The 15,723-nt window shown below is 42.9% G+C and overlaps 1 protein-coding gene across 3 annotated transcripts in view; it reads right to left on the reverse strand.

Annotated features, from left to right (window-relative positions):
* YLPM1 (YLP motif containing 1) overlaps positions 1-15,723 on the reverse strand; it is a 336,188-nt gene that overhangs the window by 127,068 nt on the left and 193,397 nt on the right. For all 3 annotated transcript variants that reach the window (XM_030213961.1, XM_030213959.1, XM_030213958.1), the window contains 2 exons: positions 3,745-3,890; positions 2,594-2,656 (listed from right to left, as the gene is read on the reverse strand). In XM_030213961.1, the coding sequence (XP_030069821.1) occupies positions 2,594-2,656; positions 3,745-3,890 (209 nt within the window). The remainder of the gene's footprint in view (positions 1-2,593; positions 2,657-3,744; positions 3,891-15,723) is intronic.

The following is a 15,723-nucleotide window of genomic DNA, read 5'->3' on the forward strand; positions in this document are numbered from 1 at the left end:
GGACCCACTGGTCCGAAGTAATTCTTGCCCACTCTGGAAGAAACAGAGAAAGCCGACCACCGATCTGTTCTCCACCTGAGTGGACCTGCGCCCCATCATTGGGAGGATCGAGAAGGAGCCCCCTGACGAGAGGGGAGTCCAGCCGGACGCTTCTTGTTGCGAAAGGAAGAACGCTGCCAAAACGAGGACGCTGAAAGGCTGCGTTGGACCGCCCCGGGCGATATCGGTGCGTTTCTCTGAAACGTGACCTCGAGGCTCTTTTCTAGGTCTTCCCCAAAAAGCAATTTCCCTCGGAAAGACAATTTAATGAGCCGTTGCTTAGAGGCCATATCTGTGGCCCAATGAAGGAGCCACAGAAGACGCTGAGAGGAAACAGTCAAGGCCGTGAGTTTGGCCGAAGCACGGACCAAATCATACAATGCATCCGCCAAGTACGCCAGCCCAATATCCATCAGCGACATCTGAGGAGTTCCCGGCATATCAGACTCCGAAATCGAATCAATAACAGAATGTAGCCAACTGAGAAAAGCTCTAGCCACATAAGAACTACAAACAGAGGCTTGAAGTGTCAAAGCACTTTTTAAAGAGGCCTCTAGTCTGTCCGCAACGGAGGAGGTCGCAGCCATGGCACCTGCACCACCGGCCCACAGTGCCTGACGCCCCCCCCCTTCTAGGGGAGAAGAAGTTTTGCCCAAAACCGCTACCGGAGCCGGATCCGCGACCAAACGCAAAAATGGCACGAGAATCGCGAGGCTCCGACCGGGAAAGCGCGCTCTCGAGAGGGGGGGGGGCACCGCTCCGTCGAGTCCCACCAAATCAGCACACTCCGCGCTGCAAAGGCCCGCCACCGAATGCAGTTTCCTACATCGGGAACAGCGTTTTACCTCCTCCGCTGCCATCGCCCACCCCCGAACAGAAACCCAGCAGGACTTACCCCAGACTGGGAGCGCGGGAACTGACTGCTGAGCCGAAGAAAAAAAACTCTCCGACTCCACTTCGAGGCAGGCTCAGACAAGCAGGCAACAGAAAACAGGACTCGGACAGCAGTAACACAAATTCTATGGTTCTCTCTTTTTTTTTTTTTTTTTTTTAGTGAGGAGGCAGAAACAAACAGGGAAGGAAAGGAACAGCAAAAGCCTGCTTAGAGGGAATTTGAGATGCAGCAGGGACCCAGCAACTGCGTATGCTGCCAAAGGGGACACCACCAGTCCGACACCCCCGTCTCTAACTGGCCACCAGCCCAGGAGCTGAAGAAAAAGCCTTCCACCACCTGCTGAGATAGAGACATACTGACTGAGGAAGGAGCTGGCCATCTGGCATCTCTATCTCCACCTGCTGGTAGGCGGACTTAACACACTAGTTCCTGGATTCATCAGCTGCAAGTGACAACGAAAGCAAAAGATACATACCTGTAGCAGGTATTCTCCGAGGACAGCAGGCTGATTGTTCTCACTGATGGGTTGACGTCCGAGGGCAGCCCCAGGTCCGGAATACTAGTCTAGAGGTATGTTTTACATTGTTATAATTTTTTCCATATAAATCCACAAGTGTGATCTTCCTCATATATCCTTCCGTTTTTATATATCCCTTTTAACCTTTTATTTTGACAAATGTGTTTTACATATGGTATTCAGATATGTTGTTATATATATTTCTTTGACCCCTTAAGAGTCGAATTTAAATATTATATTTATTTAGAACCTTTGTGAGAATTTTGTTCATTTCAATAAGTTGTATACTGTACATGTGGTTTTTTTACTAGTACCTATTGATATGTTGTTGTTTTTTTTTAACTAGTACCTATTGGTATTTTTTTTTTATGTGTTTATATGTTTTTATGGTTTCTGCCTACTTTTTGTATTTCTATTGATTCAGTTTTATACAGTTATACTTGTGATCCCTGAGGCAGGTGGCTGTGCCCACTGAAACACGGCCCGTGTTGGGTCCGATTTCACTGGTGCTGATTGCCATTTGTTTCATCCTCTACTCTTATTATATGCATGTATAGGTTTTGCGCGTGTGTTTTTCTGCTTTTGACCTAATGGGTAGTGCAGCAGGTTGTAGACCTGGGAAACTGGGTTCAACTTCTGCTGCTGCAACAGTCAGCAGTGGGTTGAGATCCTAGGGAACCAGGTTCAATTCCCTCTGCAACTCCATATGACCCTGGGCTAGTCACTTAGCCCTATAATAGTAGATTGTGAGTCCATTAGAGGACAGTACAACTACCTGAAAAAGAAAACTTAAACTGCTTAGTTTTAGGCGGTAAATAAATAAAGAAAATAAATACATTTAGAAATAAATTCAGTACTAAAAACACAACTGAGGCACAACCTGCTCTGGAATTTAGTTTTGGGTTTGTTTGTTTTTTTAATTTTAGATTTTTTAAAATTTGTCCTTTTTTTCCAAATCTGGGCTAAAGGCGTTCAAGATTGAGGAAAGGTGAGATCATCAGACAAAGGGCTGGGGAAAACAAAAAGCAAAGAGGTGCAGGAACAGAAGAACTGACACAGAATGAGAAAGTGAGTGTGGGAAGAGGAGCTGATAGGACAGAAGAGCAAAAGTTATGTGGGCTCTGCACTGTGATAACACTTACCCGGATTAGTTTAGCAACATGGGTTTTCCCACTGCCAGGTAGTCCTCGCATTATGACGACAATCTGAAACAGATATCAACAAAGTAAACAATTCCTTGTGAATTATTACAGCCATATTTAACAACTGGAGGGAAAAATTCAAAATTCCAACCCCCCAAATGAATTACAAGTAACATAGTAAATGACGACAGATAAAAGACTTGCACCATCCATCCAGTCTCACCAAAAAGGCAATATAGCAGCAGCATAGTCATATCCATCATCAATAAATGATTAAACCAATAAATCTACCATCCAACCATATTTTACTCAATTTCAAAAGGAGAAAAGAAGAGGGAACAGGCTCCATACCATGAAAGACAACAGTAAAACAATGGAGATGACCAGTAAGAGATTTTGGCAGGATTACTGACATTTGTTTTCCAATTTCTGTGTGGCAGTTGGTTTGTTTGGCTTATAAAACCATTTCATTTCATAAGCCAGATGGTTTAGTTTAATGAGTCTTGATATATCACCCTTCAAATACATCAAAGCAGTGAACAATCTAAAAAAGAAATCCAATAAAACAGGAGAGGAACTACAAAATATAAAGGAAAGGAAGAAAGAGGAAAAAACAACAATTATAAACCAATTATAGACTGGTGATGTGTTTATGATTTTTTACATCCTGGATATGCAAGTTATGACCTATTTTGTACTCCTGATGCAGTCAGCATAGCCAAAACACGGCCTGTGTAGAATGAATAGAAATATACTCTTCAATGAATGTTATTTGAGACGTTTTCAATAAAGGAGCAGTTTGAAGATTTTCTTTGGCTGCACACTGATCTTTTACTCATTAATTTCATCCTTAAGATGTCTTTTCCCCCTCCCCCCGAGAAGCACAGCAGCTACACTCATACATATAACTTGAATGTAATATAAAATAACCATACTTGATCACGTTCCATCTGTCATTTTCAGGACCCAGCACCGACCTTACTTGCCAACTATAGGAGTTGTTCTCTAAGCACCACTCCTGCCCATCATAACACATCAACAGCCATGAGGTCATCTGAGTTGTTTTGATTCTACTTTCTTTCTACTTATAGATCCTCTGTGTTTATCCAATGCTAACACCAACAGAAGACAGACCCTGAAAGAGCACTTACACGCTCTGGTCTGCTTTCACGGCCAGGGGGTTTCAGAAGGTCATCCACATTCTTAGTCTCCGGTTTCTTCTCTACTCGTGGAGCAATTGGTGGCTGATGACTGACAGGCATGGGTATCCTCTCCTCTGGGTATCCTCTCCGGTCTCCTATAACAATATTAATATTCCCAGATGCTCAAGACACACACAACATCATAAAATGGGATTTCTCAATATATTTTAACCTGTTGTTCACAGCATGCTAAGAGAAGATCAACACACAAGTCCATAATTAAAAACTCAAAATATAACAACCACCAATTTATACATACCACCTGCAATGAAAAGATTTTCCCATGTTTAGTTCCTAGAATACCACCAAAATAACCACCTTTTATTACATAAAACTTTGCTACTAGATGCCAATTAGGAGAGTACACTTTGGAAGATACAAACAATTTGCTTTTAAATATTAACAAACATTCAGCTAAGTGGGCTTTTATGGGTGCAAACGCCCCTAGAATGTCTACCTAAAAATCAGAGAATTGCATTTCCACTTTTACATGACATAAAAACTTTAGGCTTCCAATGTGATACGTCTAACTTCACAGGTTAATGCTGGGGTTAAATCTTCCTTTTTTCAGATGAAATTAATTCAACAATTAAGACCTTTTGCATTTTCCTTTGATGCATTTTATCAGGTTAACAAATACCAGAAATAGGGCGTTTTGTTATACAGGTTCCCTTTTTTTTGGAATTTGTTACCTACAGAATTTCATGCCATTTCTAGTCATACTTTATTTCACAATGGCCTCGAGATTTGGCTATTTAACAACAGTTACTGCCTTTCTGAGGCTTAAATTTTTCCTTATTAAAGAATTGTTTTTGTAATTTTATGCCTTATTTTAGTTTACATTTATAATGTGATTATGCAGTATTTTGTTTTTGTTTGCGTTCAGTGGTAGTATATACTTGTTTGAATGAGGACAATATGATGCAATAACCAATCTCTGAAAGCCTTTCGGGGTGTTTCAAATGGCACGTAACTCTAAAAGACTGATCTTGTGCTGTCTCTCCTCAGCAGACCAAAACCCTGGGTGTGGAGCCCATCTACATGAGCCCACCAGCCCAAGTTGGATGCATCTGTCATTAATGTCTTGTGGAGAGGAGGAATTTGGAATGGTAGCCCCTTGGACAAATTGCTGCAAATCATCTACCAAGACAGAGACTGTTTGAGGGAAAGCAGGATTACATCCGCTAGGTTCCTGTAGGCCTGGGATTCACTAAGAAGTTAAAGTCCACTGGGTTGGCCTCAAATGGAGGCGCAACCTGGAAATAACATGTACAGTTGAGGATATGTGGCTTAGCAATCTCTCATCTCACATTTACCGAGCTGATAGCTCACAGCTCTGCTGAATTTGCAGCAATATAGAGATCATGGCCTCTATTTGCTGATCTGGGAGAAAAGTTCTGGCCTGAGCCGTGACTAAGAGAGATCCTATGAATTCGAATCGTTTGGCTGGTTCTAGATGGGATTTAGGGTACTCGATTACATATTCTATGAACTCCTGCACCCCTTCCTTTGATGTGCTCTTGAAATGGAAAGGAAAGGGATGCAATTTGAGTGATTTTGATTTCCAGATAGGGAAATACATGCACTCCCAGTCTACATAGCAATGCCACTGCTACCTGCTAAAGACTTTGTGAAGACTGTGGGAGCTGACACGAGGCCAAATGACATGACGCAATAACGGTAAGTTGTGTTCCCTATTCGAAATCTAAGATACTTCCTGTAACTAGGATGTATCTGTATGTGGTGTTGCATCCTTTAAATCCCGAGAGCATAGCCAATCTCGTTTCTGAATCATGGGAGGTAAAGAACTTGGGGAAACTCTCTTGAACTTTTGTTTTGCTAGATACTCGTTCAGAACCCTTAGCTCTAGGATGGGATGGGATGGGATGGAATCCCCCCCCCCCCCTCCCAATTTTCTTTGAGACCAGGAAGTACCTGGAATTTTAAAAAAAATTCCATTTTTCCCTGCTGGCATGGGCTCAATCCGCTTTGGCCCGTAAAGGATCAGGGCATCTTTGTAAGTAATTCCTGGTGCTGAGAGCTTAACTTTGATGCACTCAGACGACAATTTGCTGGAATTGTTTCCGATCATAGCCTGTCTGGACTAATTTATGTTTGAATCTGTTTATTAACGTAACATACCAACAAGGCTAAATCACCATCAGAATACAACTAAGAGACACAAATCAAGCAAGAATCATACAGCCATGATAGGAAGATGGCTTTGATTCTTAATAGCCCTCCGCCACAAAAGTTTAATATTTACATATTTTTAGGATTTATTTACCGCTTTTTTGAAAGAATTCACTCATAACAGAATGGCAGAGAAAAAAACAATTACTATACAATATAAAACCCATTTGATACAGAGCGAGTGTCCACCCCCCCACCCCCAATCCTGAATACCTGTGCTTGTGTCATGTAAGCCTTATGTAATGCCTGAAATTGTCACTCCCTTAACTCCACATGCAAAAGTCAATTTTACAAAATCAAGAGAAAGTTACATCCTGGGCCCAAAGAGCTCTATTGTTTCAGAGGGGAGATTGCCACTAATGCCCTATAAAGACCACATACCGATAGAGTCTGTCCCTTCTAACCCATGCAATAAATTCCTCAACACGATGGCTATAATGAGCTCCCAACTGATTATAGCAAAGATATTACCAGGTTTATACCAATGCCCAATGTTCCCAAACTTAACATAGTACCCTCTCTACTCAATACATGTTCTAGTCTCATAATACCAAATCTATCCCACACACAGAATGTTCTATTATCAATCCCTTGTAAGAATAGTAAATTACCCAGAAAAGATCCGACGTTCCCAAATCAACCCCCCCCAATACCCAGTCAACTATTTCTACATGTACTGTACCACAATGGAATTATAGGTTTGCGGCCTCCCCAGCAAAATTTACCAATTTATATATTTATTTATCCTTCTTCAGAAGCCAAAGGGTGAGCTTTTGGAAAACATACAGACATTTCGGTAACTCAATTATCCAAAACAGCTTGATTCTACCATGCAGTGTAAGTGGCAAGTTCATCCATCCCTCCAACTGTGTAGCAGTAGTATTCAATAACCGAGAACTATTCAGTTGGTACAAAGTAGACACTTGCATAGATAACTGTAACCTCAAGTACCCAAACGACCCCGTAGCCCACTGAAGCAGGAACCCATCTCCCCAATCTCACCGCACTGTTCCGAACAGGCAAACAACATGGACCTAAGAAAAATGTAACTTAAATCCAGAAAAATCAACAAACTCCTGAAACAACTCCAGCAACGCTGGCAAGGATTTCTTAGGGTGAGTAAGATGAACCAAGAGATCAGCAGCAAAGGCTGAGATTTTGAAATCAAAACACTCGCAATTTCTGGATGGAAAAACACCTTTCATATACGAGGGTCTAGTGTCAAGATAAATAATAAAGGCAATAGAGGACACCCCTGAAAAAACTGAGTGCTCTCCATTAACCCACATAAATGCCCTGGGATCTGAATATAAAACATCAACCACATCTCTAAAGAAACCATAAATGCCACATTTCTGCTACACTACAAAAAGGAAGGGCCACAACACGTGGTCAAATGCCTTCTCCGCATCGAAGCTAATCAGCAGAGAAGGCACCCAACGCACTTAAACTACCTCCAGGGAAGCTAAAATCACCCAGATATTCCTAGCAGGCAGACATCCCCCTTTACAAATCCTAACTGAGAAGGTTCAATTAAATCATTTGAGCTGTTTTAAAAGAATCTGGCATGATTCCATTCTGAACTATGGAGTTCAACAAGCAGAACAGAGGACATCTCACCTGCTCATAAAGAAATTTATAAAACTCCACATGGTAACTGTCCAGGCCTGGCACCTTGTGAAGAGCAGTTTGCTGCAAAGCTAATATAAGGTCCCCTTCCACAATTGAAGCATTGAGAAACAATCGATGTTGAGGGGAAATTTGGGGGAGGTCCAAATTATCCAAATACAAACTACTATCCAATGAACTCATAGTAACATAGGAAATGAAAATGGTAACAGAATTCAAACACACGTGGGATAAACATAAAGGAATCCTGTTCAGAAGGAATGGATCCTAAGGAGCTTAGCCGAGAGTGGGTGGCAGAGCCGGTGGCGGGGATAGTGCTGGCCAGACTTATACGGTCTGTGCCAGAGCCAGTGGTGGGAGGCGGGGACAGTGCTGGGCAGAACTTACACAGTCCTGTGCCCTAAAAGGACGGGTACAAATCAAGGTAAGGTATACACAAAAAGTAGCACATATGAGTTTATCTTGTTGGGCAGACTGGATGGACCATGCAGGTCTTTTCTGCCGTCATTTACTATGTTACTATGATGGCAGAAAAAGATCTGCACGATCCATCCAGTCTGCCCAACAAGATAAACTCATATGTGCTACTTTTTGTGTATACCCTACCTTGATTTGTACCTGTCCTCTTCAGGGCACAGACCGTATAAGTCTGCCCAGCACTATCCCTGCCTCCCACCACTGGCTCTGGCACAGACCGTATAAGTCTGCCCAGCACTATCCCCACCTCCCAACCACCGGCTCTGGCACAGACCATATAAGTCTGCCCAGCACTATCCCCACCTCCCAACCACCAGCCCCGCCTCCCACCACCAGCTCTGCCACCCAATCTCGGCTAAGCTCCTGAGGATCCATTCCTTCTGAACAGGATTCCTTTATGTTTATCCCACACATGTTTGAATTCCGTTACCGTTTTCATTTCCACCACCTCCCGCGGGAGGGCATTCCAAGCATCCACTACTCTCTCAGTGAAGAAATACTTCCTGACATTTTTCTTGAGTCTGCCCCCCTTCAATCTCATTTCATGTCCTCTCGTTCTACCGCCTTCGCACCTCCAGAAAAAGTTCGTTTGCAGATTTATACTTTTCAAATATTTGAACGTCTGTATCATATCACCCGTTTCTCCTTTCTTCCAGAGTATACATGTTCAGGTCATCAAGTCTCTCCTCATACGTCTTGTAACGCAAATCCCTTACCATTCTCGTAGCTTTTCTTTGCACCGCTTCAATTCTTTTTACATCCTTCGCAAGGTACGGCCTCCAAAACTGAACACAATACTCTAGGTGGGGCCTCACCAACGACTTATACAGGGCATCAACACCCCCCTTTCTTCTGCTGGTCACACCTCTCTCTATACAGCCTAACAACCTTCTAGCTACAGCCACCGCCTTGTCACACTGTTTCGTCGCCTTCAGATCCTCAGATACTATCACCCCAAGATCCCTCTCCCCATCCGTACCTATCAGATTCTCCCCGCCTAACACATACGTCTCCCGAGGATTTCTATTCCCTAAGTGCATCACTTTGCATTTCTTCACATTGAATTTTAATTGCCAAACCTTAGACCATTCTTCTAGCTTCTGCAGATCCTTTTTCATGTTTTCCACTCCCTCCCGGGTGTCCACTCTGTTACAGATCTTAGTATCATCCGCAAATAGGCAAACTTTACCTTCTAACCCTTTGGCAATGTCACTCACAAATATACTGAACAGAATCGGTCCCAGCACCAATCCTTGAGGCACACCACTACTCACCTTTCCCTCCTCCAAGCAAATTCCATTCACCACCACCCTCTTGCTTCTGTCCGTCAACCAGTTCCTAATCCAGTTCACCACTTCGGGTCCTATCTTCAGCCCATCCAGTTTATTTAAGAGCCTCCTGTGGGGAACCGTGTCAAAAGCTTTGCTGAAATCCAAGTAGATTACGTCTATAGCTTGTCCCTGATTCAATTCTCCTGTCACCCAATCAAAGAATTCAATGAGATTCGTTTGGCACGATTTCCCTTTGGTAAAACCATGTTGTCTCGGATCTTGCAACTTATTGGCTTCCAGGAAATTCACTATCCTTTGCTTCAGCATCGCTTCCATTACTTTTCCAATAACCGAAGTGAGGCTTACCGGCCTGTAGTTTCCAGCTTCTTCCCTATCACCACTCTTGTGAAGAGGGACCACCTCCGCTGTTCTCCAATCCCTCGGAACCTCTCCCGTCTGCAAGGATATATCAAACAAATCTTTAAGAGGACCCGCCAGAACCTCTCTGAGCTCCCTCAATATCCTGGGGTGGATCCCATCCGGTCCCATGGCTTTGTCCACCTTTAGCTTTTCAAGCTGTTCATACGTCTTGTAACGCAAATCCCATACCATTCTTGTAGCTTTTCTTTGCACCGCTTCCATTTAATTGAACTCTCAGCCAGTGCGGAACACAGAAGTTCATAAAAGCTCCGAAAACTAGCAGTGCTGTACGAATCAGAACAGAACATACACCCTCCCAGCCCAGAGAGCTGAAAATTGTGAGATGGACTCCCCTCACCAAGTGGGCTAACATCTTGCCTGCTTTATTACCATGTAAAAATAGTTTATACCTACAGTAAGTGTGGGACTTAATTGTTCTTTGGTGGAGTAGCTTGTTCAACTCCCTCTGGGAAGCCAAGGGTTTGCCCCATACAAAATTCCATGGTGTTTCACCAGCAGCTCCAACTAAAGAATTGTTTTATCTCTAAGGTTTTGAGCTGTAGTCCTATAGGAGATTATTTCCCCTTGCAAACTGGCTTTCGCTGTTTCCTCATAAAGATCGGGTTAAGTAGCATGCCTCTCATTGTGATATTTAAAAGTCATGAAATTTCCAGTCCCAATAAAGTTCCAAATGGAACCTTCACGTATATCTTTTAGAGTCCCTGGGCTGTAAAGCAAGCTGGAACCAGATTAAAGTATGATCTGAGACACCATAGGAACCTATCTCTGCAGTTGATATTTTAGAGAATAAGGCACTAGAAACCAATACTCGGTCTACCCTGGACTGGGTTGCATGTGCCCAGGATAGGTGGGTATAATCTCAATTAACAGGGTGAAGAACTTGCCACCCATCAACCAAAGTCCAGGGCATGACAAAGGAGAGCAACCCCCAGAGCTTCTATTAGGTCTCGAGAGAACTGGCTATGACTTATCCAACTGGGGATCATACACTTAGTTGAAATCCTTCCTCCCCCTCCCCCACCAGAAATTACTACCCCCTGGTAAGAGGCTAAAAGATCCATCAGTCCCCTAAAAATCTTTCTATTGAAGATATTGGGCACATATATATTACAGAGCACCAAAGGTTGATGAGCTAAAAGGACTTCAACCAGTACAAAGTGCCCCTCTGTGTTTTGGATGATAGACTGCACCTATAGATCCAAACCTTAATGGAACAAAATCAATACCCTGGCTTTACGAAGGTAATAAATAGCCCACCTACCCTCTCTTAAATTGTGCTTGCTCTGCAGAGGATAAATGTATCTCCTGTAAAAAAGCTATATCAGCATTTTCATGCTGCAAAGTCTGTAAACTATTCTTGTCTTCTTTATGGGGGAAGAGACTCCTCCCAAGTTCCAAGAGACAATCTTGTAATCCTATCTGATCTGAGAACAGTGTGCAAGAGAGAAAACAAAACAGTACAGAAAAAAGGGAGACCCCCCCAGCCCTCCCTCCAAACGTAATGCAGTCCTTGCAGTGCAGTATCTAGGATAGTACATAAGTACATAAGTAATGCCACACTGGGAAAAGACCAAGGGTCCATCGAGCCCAGCATCCTGTCCACGACAGCGGCCAATCCAGGCCAAGGGCACCTGGCAAGCTTCCCAAACGTACATTCTATACATGTTATTCCTGGAATTGTGGATTTTTCCCAAGTCCATTTAGTCGTGGTTTATAGACTTGTCCTTTAGGAAACCGTCTAACCCCTTTTTAAACTCTGCTAAGCTAACCGCCTTCACCAGTTTCTCCGGCAACGAATTCCAGAGTTTAATTATGCGTTGGGTGAAGAAAAACTTTCTCCGATTTGTTTCATCGCATGCCTCCTAGTCCTAGTATTTTTGGAAAGCGTGAACAGATTCTTCACATCCACCTGTTCCACTCCTCATTATTTTATATACTTCTATCATGTCTCCCCTCAGCCTTCTCTTCTCCAAGCTAAAAAGCCCTAGCCTCCTTAGTCTTTCTTCATAGGGAAGTCGTCCCATCCCCGCTATCATTTTAGTCGCCCTTCGCTGCACCTTTTCCAATTCTACTATATATTTCTTGAGATGCGGCAACCAGAATTGAACACAATACTCAAGGTGCGGTCGCACCATGGAGCGATACAATGGATTTATAACATTCTCACACCTGTTTTCCATACCTTTCCTAATAATACCCAACATTCTATTCGCTTTCCTAGCCGCAGCAGCACACTGAGCAGAATGTTTCAGTGTATTATCGACGACGACACCCAGATCCCTTTCTTGGTCCGTAACTCCTAACGTGGAAACTTGCATGACGTAGCTATAATTCGGGTTCTTTTTTCCCACATGCATCACCTTGCATTTGCTCACATTAAACGTCATCTGCCATTTAGCAGCCCAGTCTCCCAGTCTCGTAAGGTCCTTCTGTAATTTTTCACAATCCTGTCGCAAGTTAATGACTTTGAATAACTTTGTTGTCATCAGCAAATTTAATTACCTCACTAGTTACTCCCATCTCTAAATCATTTATAAATATATTAAAAAGCAGCGGTCCTAGCACAGACCCCTGAGGAACCCCTACCAAAATAGTACAAAAGACATAAAATACAGAAAAAAAATCCTTCTCACCTCATATCCCCACCAACACTCACCACCCCTTTCCCCAAATCCTCTCCAACCACATTCCATCCCCTTACAATACCTGACATCCTCATTCAGGACTAGGGTCAAAGAATGGAACAAAAGGGCCAAAATAAGCTAGAGACACAGGTCCAAGAAAATGTAATCAAGCCAGAAGACAGTTAAAAAAAAACAAAAAAAACCACCCCAGCCTTCCTGATCAAACATGGTTGCAGCAAAGCAGACACCGATGTGGAGAGACAAGGCATGTATCTGCGGACTCCTCACAATGGAGCAGATGGCGATTTCAGTTGATTAGCAAATTGTAAGGCCTCCACAGCTAAAATGAAGAAGTGGGTCTTGCCTGAATGGAAGACCAAAGTGAAGAAGTGGGTCTTGCCTGCCTAGAAGACTCTTAGATGCGCCAAGTAGAGCAGGGTTGATGGCACTTTTTTTCGTGTAAACCAAATTGCAGGCTGTAGTGAAGGTCTTGCACTCTGCTGACACTGTCGCAGAGAAATCTTGAAAGCAGAATATTCTGTGATTCTCATAGTGAAGGGACCAATAAGCCGCAGTGCTCTCAAAAGATCATGCTTGTGGATAAAATTTAAAAATTTGGTAACTGTCCATGGATGAGGACCTGCAGGCCTCATCTGCCCCAGGCAATGGGTGTGCTCAATGAGCAAGGGACCAGCAACAGACTGAAGATTCAAAACTTTTCTAGAAAGTCAGGTTTCCAAAAAACTATGCAAGTCTTTAATTGATTTTGAAAGACCGATCAGTCAGAGATTACTCCGACGAGACCGGTTCCCCCTCTGAGTTAGCTTAAGCTGCATGTCCTGGTGTCCGCTATCTTGCTGCTGCAACAACTTGTCTTCAACATCTGAAAGACGCTGATGATACGTCAAAAGATCAGTCCAGAGAGATTCCAGCTTACCACCCCATAAACTCAAGTTGATCTGCAATTTTTTATCCAGTGATTCCAGCACTGCTGTTACTTCGCCTGTGATCTCAGTGGCCCAAACCGAGCTCACCGAAGGCCGACTCTGGGACCTGCCATCCACCATTTTGCCATCTACACAAGGCCTCAGGCTCCATCTTTCCGCGGTATTTTCAAGGACATATGGGACCTCTGGTGATAACAAAAGCCACCCCTCAGGACCAGGGATCTTTAGAAAGAAGAATCTGCTATTTAAATGGGCTAGGACAGCCCAGGATCAAGATGTTATGCAGGGGTCTCATGAACCTGGCTCTTCGACCCCCGATAGCTAGCACATCAGGTGACCATTCTGTCCTGACTAATTTAAAAGCCCACTGGTCTGAGGTTACAATGGGCTACTTTTCTTAGAAAAAATTAAGTTTCTTTCCTACCAGCAGGTCATCAGGGACAGCATTTACAATGGCTATTATTTCCTGGCGCCAGTGAAAAGTTCATCCCATGCTTTGAAGGCGATTTCCTTCTGCTACAATGGGCAGGAATAAGAGCTCTGATTGTTCTCGGGTGAACAACAGGGGGAAGAAAACCTATGCCTTTAATGGCAGTAGATTCTTTGTTGCACGTCACCAGAAAACCTCCTAGAAAAAAGAGGCCGAGTCAGGGGTGAGCTGGGATCGTGATGTTATCAGAATGCTTCTTAATGACGTCAGTGACCTCCAACTTGTTAACAAAATACTTCTCCTGAAAACAGGTTCCAGGTCTGAAGCACACAACCAGGCAAGTATGCATTCCCAATACCCATAGTAGAGGACCTGAAAGACGTATTGAAAGTATCATAGGTTGCCCGGGCCATCTAAGAAAGAAAGAAAAGAGAATGTTGAGTATTATTAGGAAAGGAATGGAAAACTAATGGAAGGTATGGTGACCAAGCAACTCACCGATTACTTAAATAAATTCTCAGTTCTTCATGACTCTCAATCAGGTTTTAGGTCTAACCACAGCACCGAAACAGTACTTATTACTCCTCTAACTAAATTTAAACAAGCAATTGCAACTGGCAACAACATACTTCTCTTACAATTTGACATATCCAGGGCAGTCAACATGGTAAACCATAAAATATTATTAAATATCCTAGAATACTTCGGAGTTGGAGGTAACATTCTTAGTTGGTTTAGAGGCTTCTTAACCACAAGATCATACCAAGTGAAATCTAATTCGAATACGTCAAGTCCATGGATACCGGAATGCGGAGTCCCTCAAGGATCTCCACTCTCGCCGACCCTCTTCAACTTAATTATGACATCCCTGGCCAAATCGTTATACAATCAAGGCCTCAACCCATATATATACGCAGATGACATCACGATTTACATCCCATTCAAACACGATTTAAATGAAATCATTGATGACATCAACCACAGCTTCCAAATCATGCATTCATGGGCGGATACATTTCAATTGAAACTTAATGCAGAAAAAACATCTTATACTTACATCACAACATAACACAAGTAAATTTACCACTCTAACCTTTTCTCTTCCCGTTTCAAACACCCTGAAAATTCTTGGAGTTACCATTGACCGAAATCTCACACTTGAAAGCAATGTGAAGAATAGAACTAGGAAGATGTTCCATTCAATGTGAAAACTCAAAAAAGTAAAACCTTTCTTCCCAAGAGACATTTTTTGCAACCTGGTACAGTCAATGGTGCTGAGACTACTGCAATGCACTTTATGCTGGCTGTAAACAGCAAATCATCAAGAAACTTCAAACAGCCCAAAACACTGCAGCCAGACTCATATTTGGAAAAACAAAATACGAAAGTGCCATACCCCTAACAGAAAAGCTACACTGGCTTCCACTTAAAGAACGTAGCACCCTGGTTCATAAAATCATTCACGGAGATGCCCCGGCCTACATGTTAGACCTTACTGACTTGCCACCCAGGAATGCTAAAAGATCAGCACGCACATTCCTAAATCTTCACTTTCCCAGCTGTAAAGGACTAAAATATAGACTAACACATGCGTCCAACTTTTCCTACAAGAGCACGCAACTGTGGAATGCACTGCCACCTGACCTGAAAACAATTTACGACCTAATCAACTTTTGCAAATCACTGAAGACCTCTCTCTTCAACAAGGCATACCACAATGATCAATAATAGGAACTGTAGCGCATCACCACTTACCTGATATTCTGAATGTTTTCTTTCTATACCTGATTGCTTAAATCTATTATGTTATCCATGTTCTTTTTGTAATACCAATTGTATCTTTTACTACGGAATGTCGAATGACATGATGGAACACTGTAAGCCACATTGAGCCTGCAATTAGGTGGGAAAATGTG

Source organism: Microcaecilia unicolor, chromosome 9, assembly GCF_901765095.1.
Source record: "Microcaecilia unicolor chromosome 9, aMicUni1.1, whole genome shotgun sequence".
Classification (NCBI taxonomy): domain Eukaryota; kingdom Metazoa; phylum Chordata; class Amphibia; order Gymnophiona; family Siphonopidae; genus Microcaecilia; species Microcaecilia unicolor.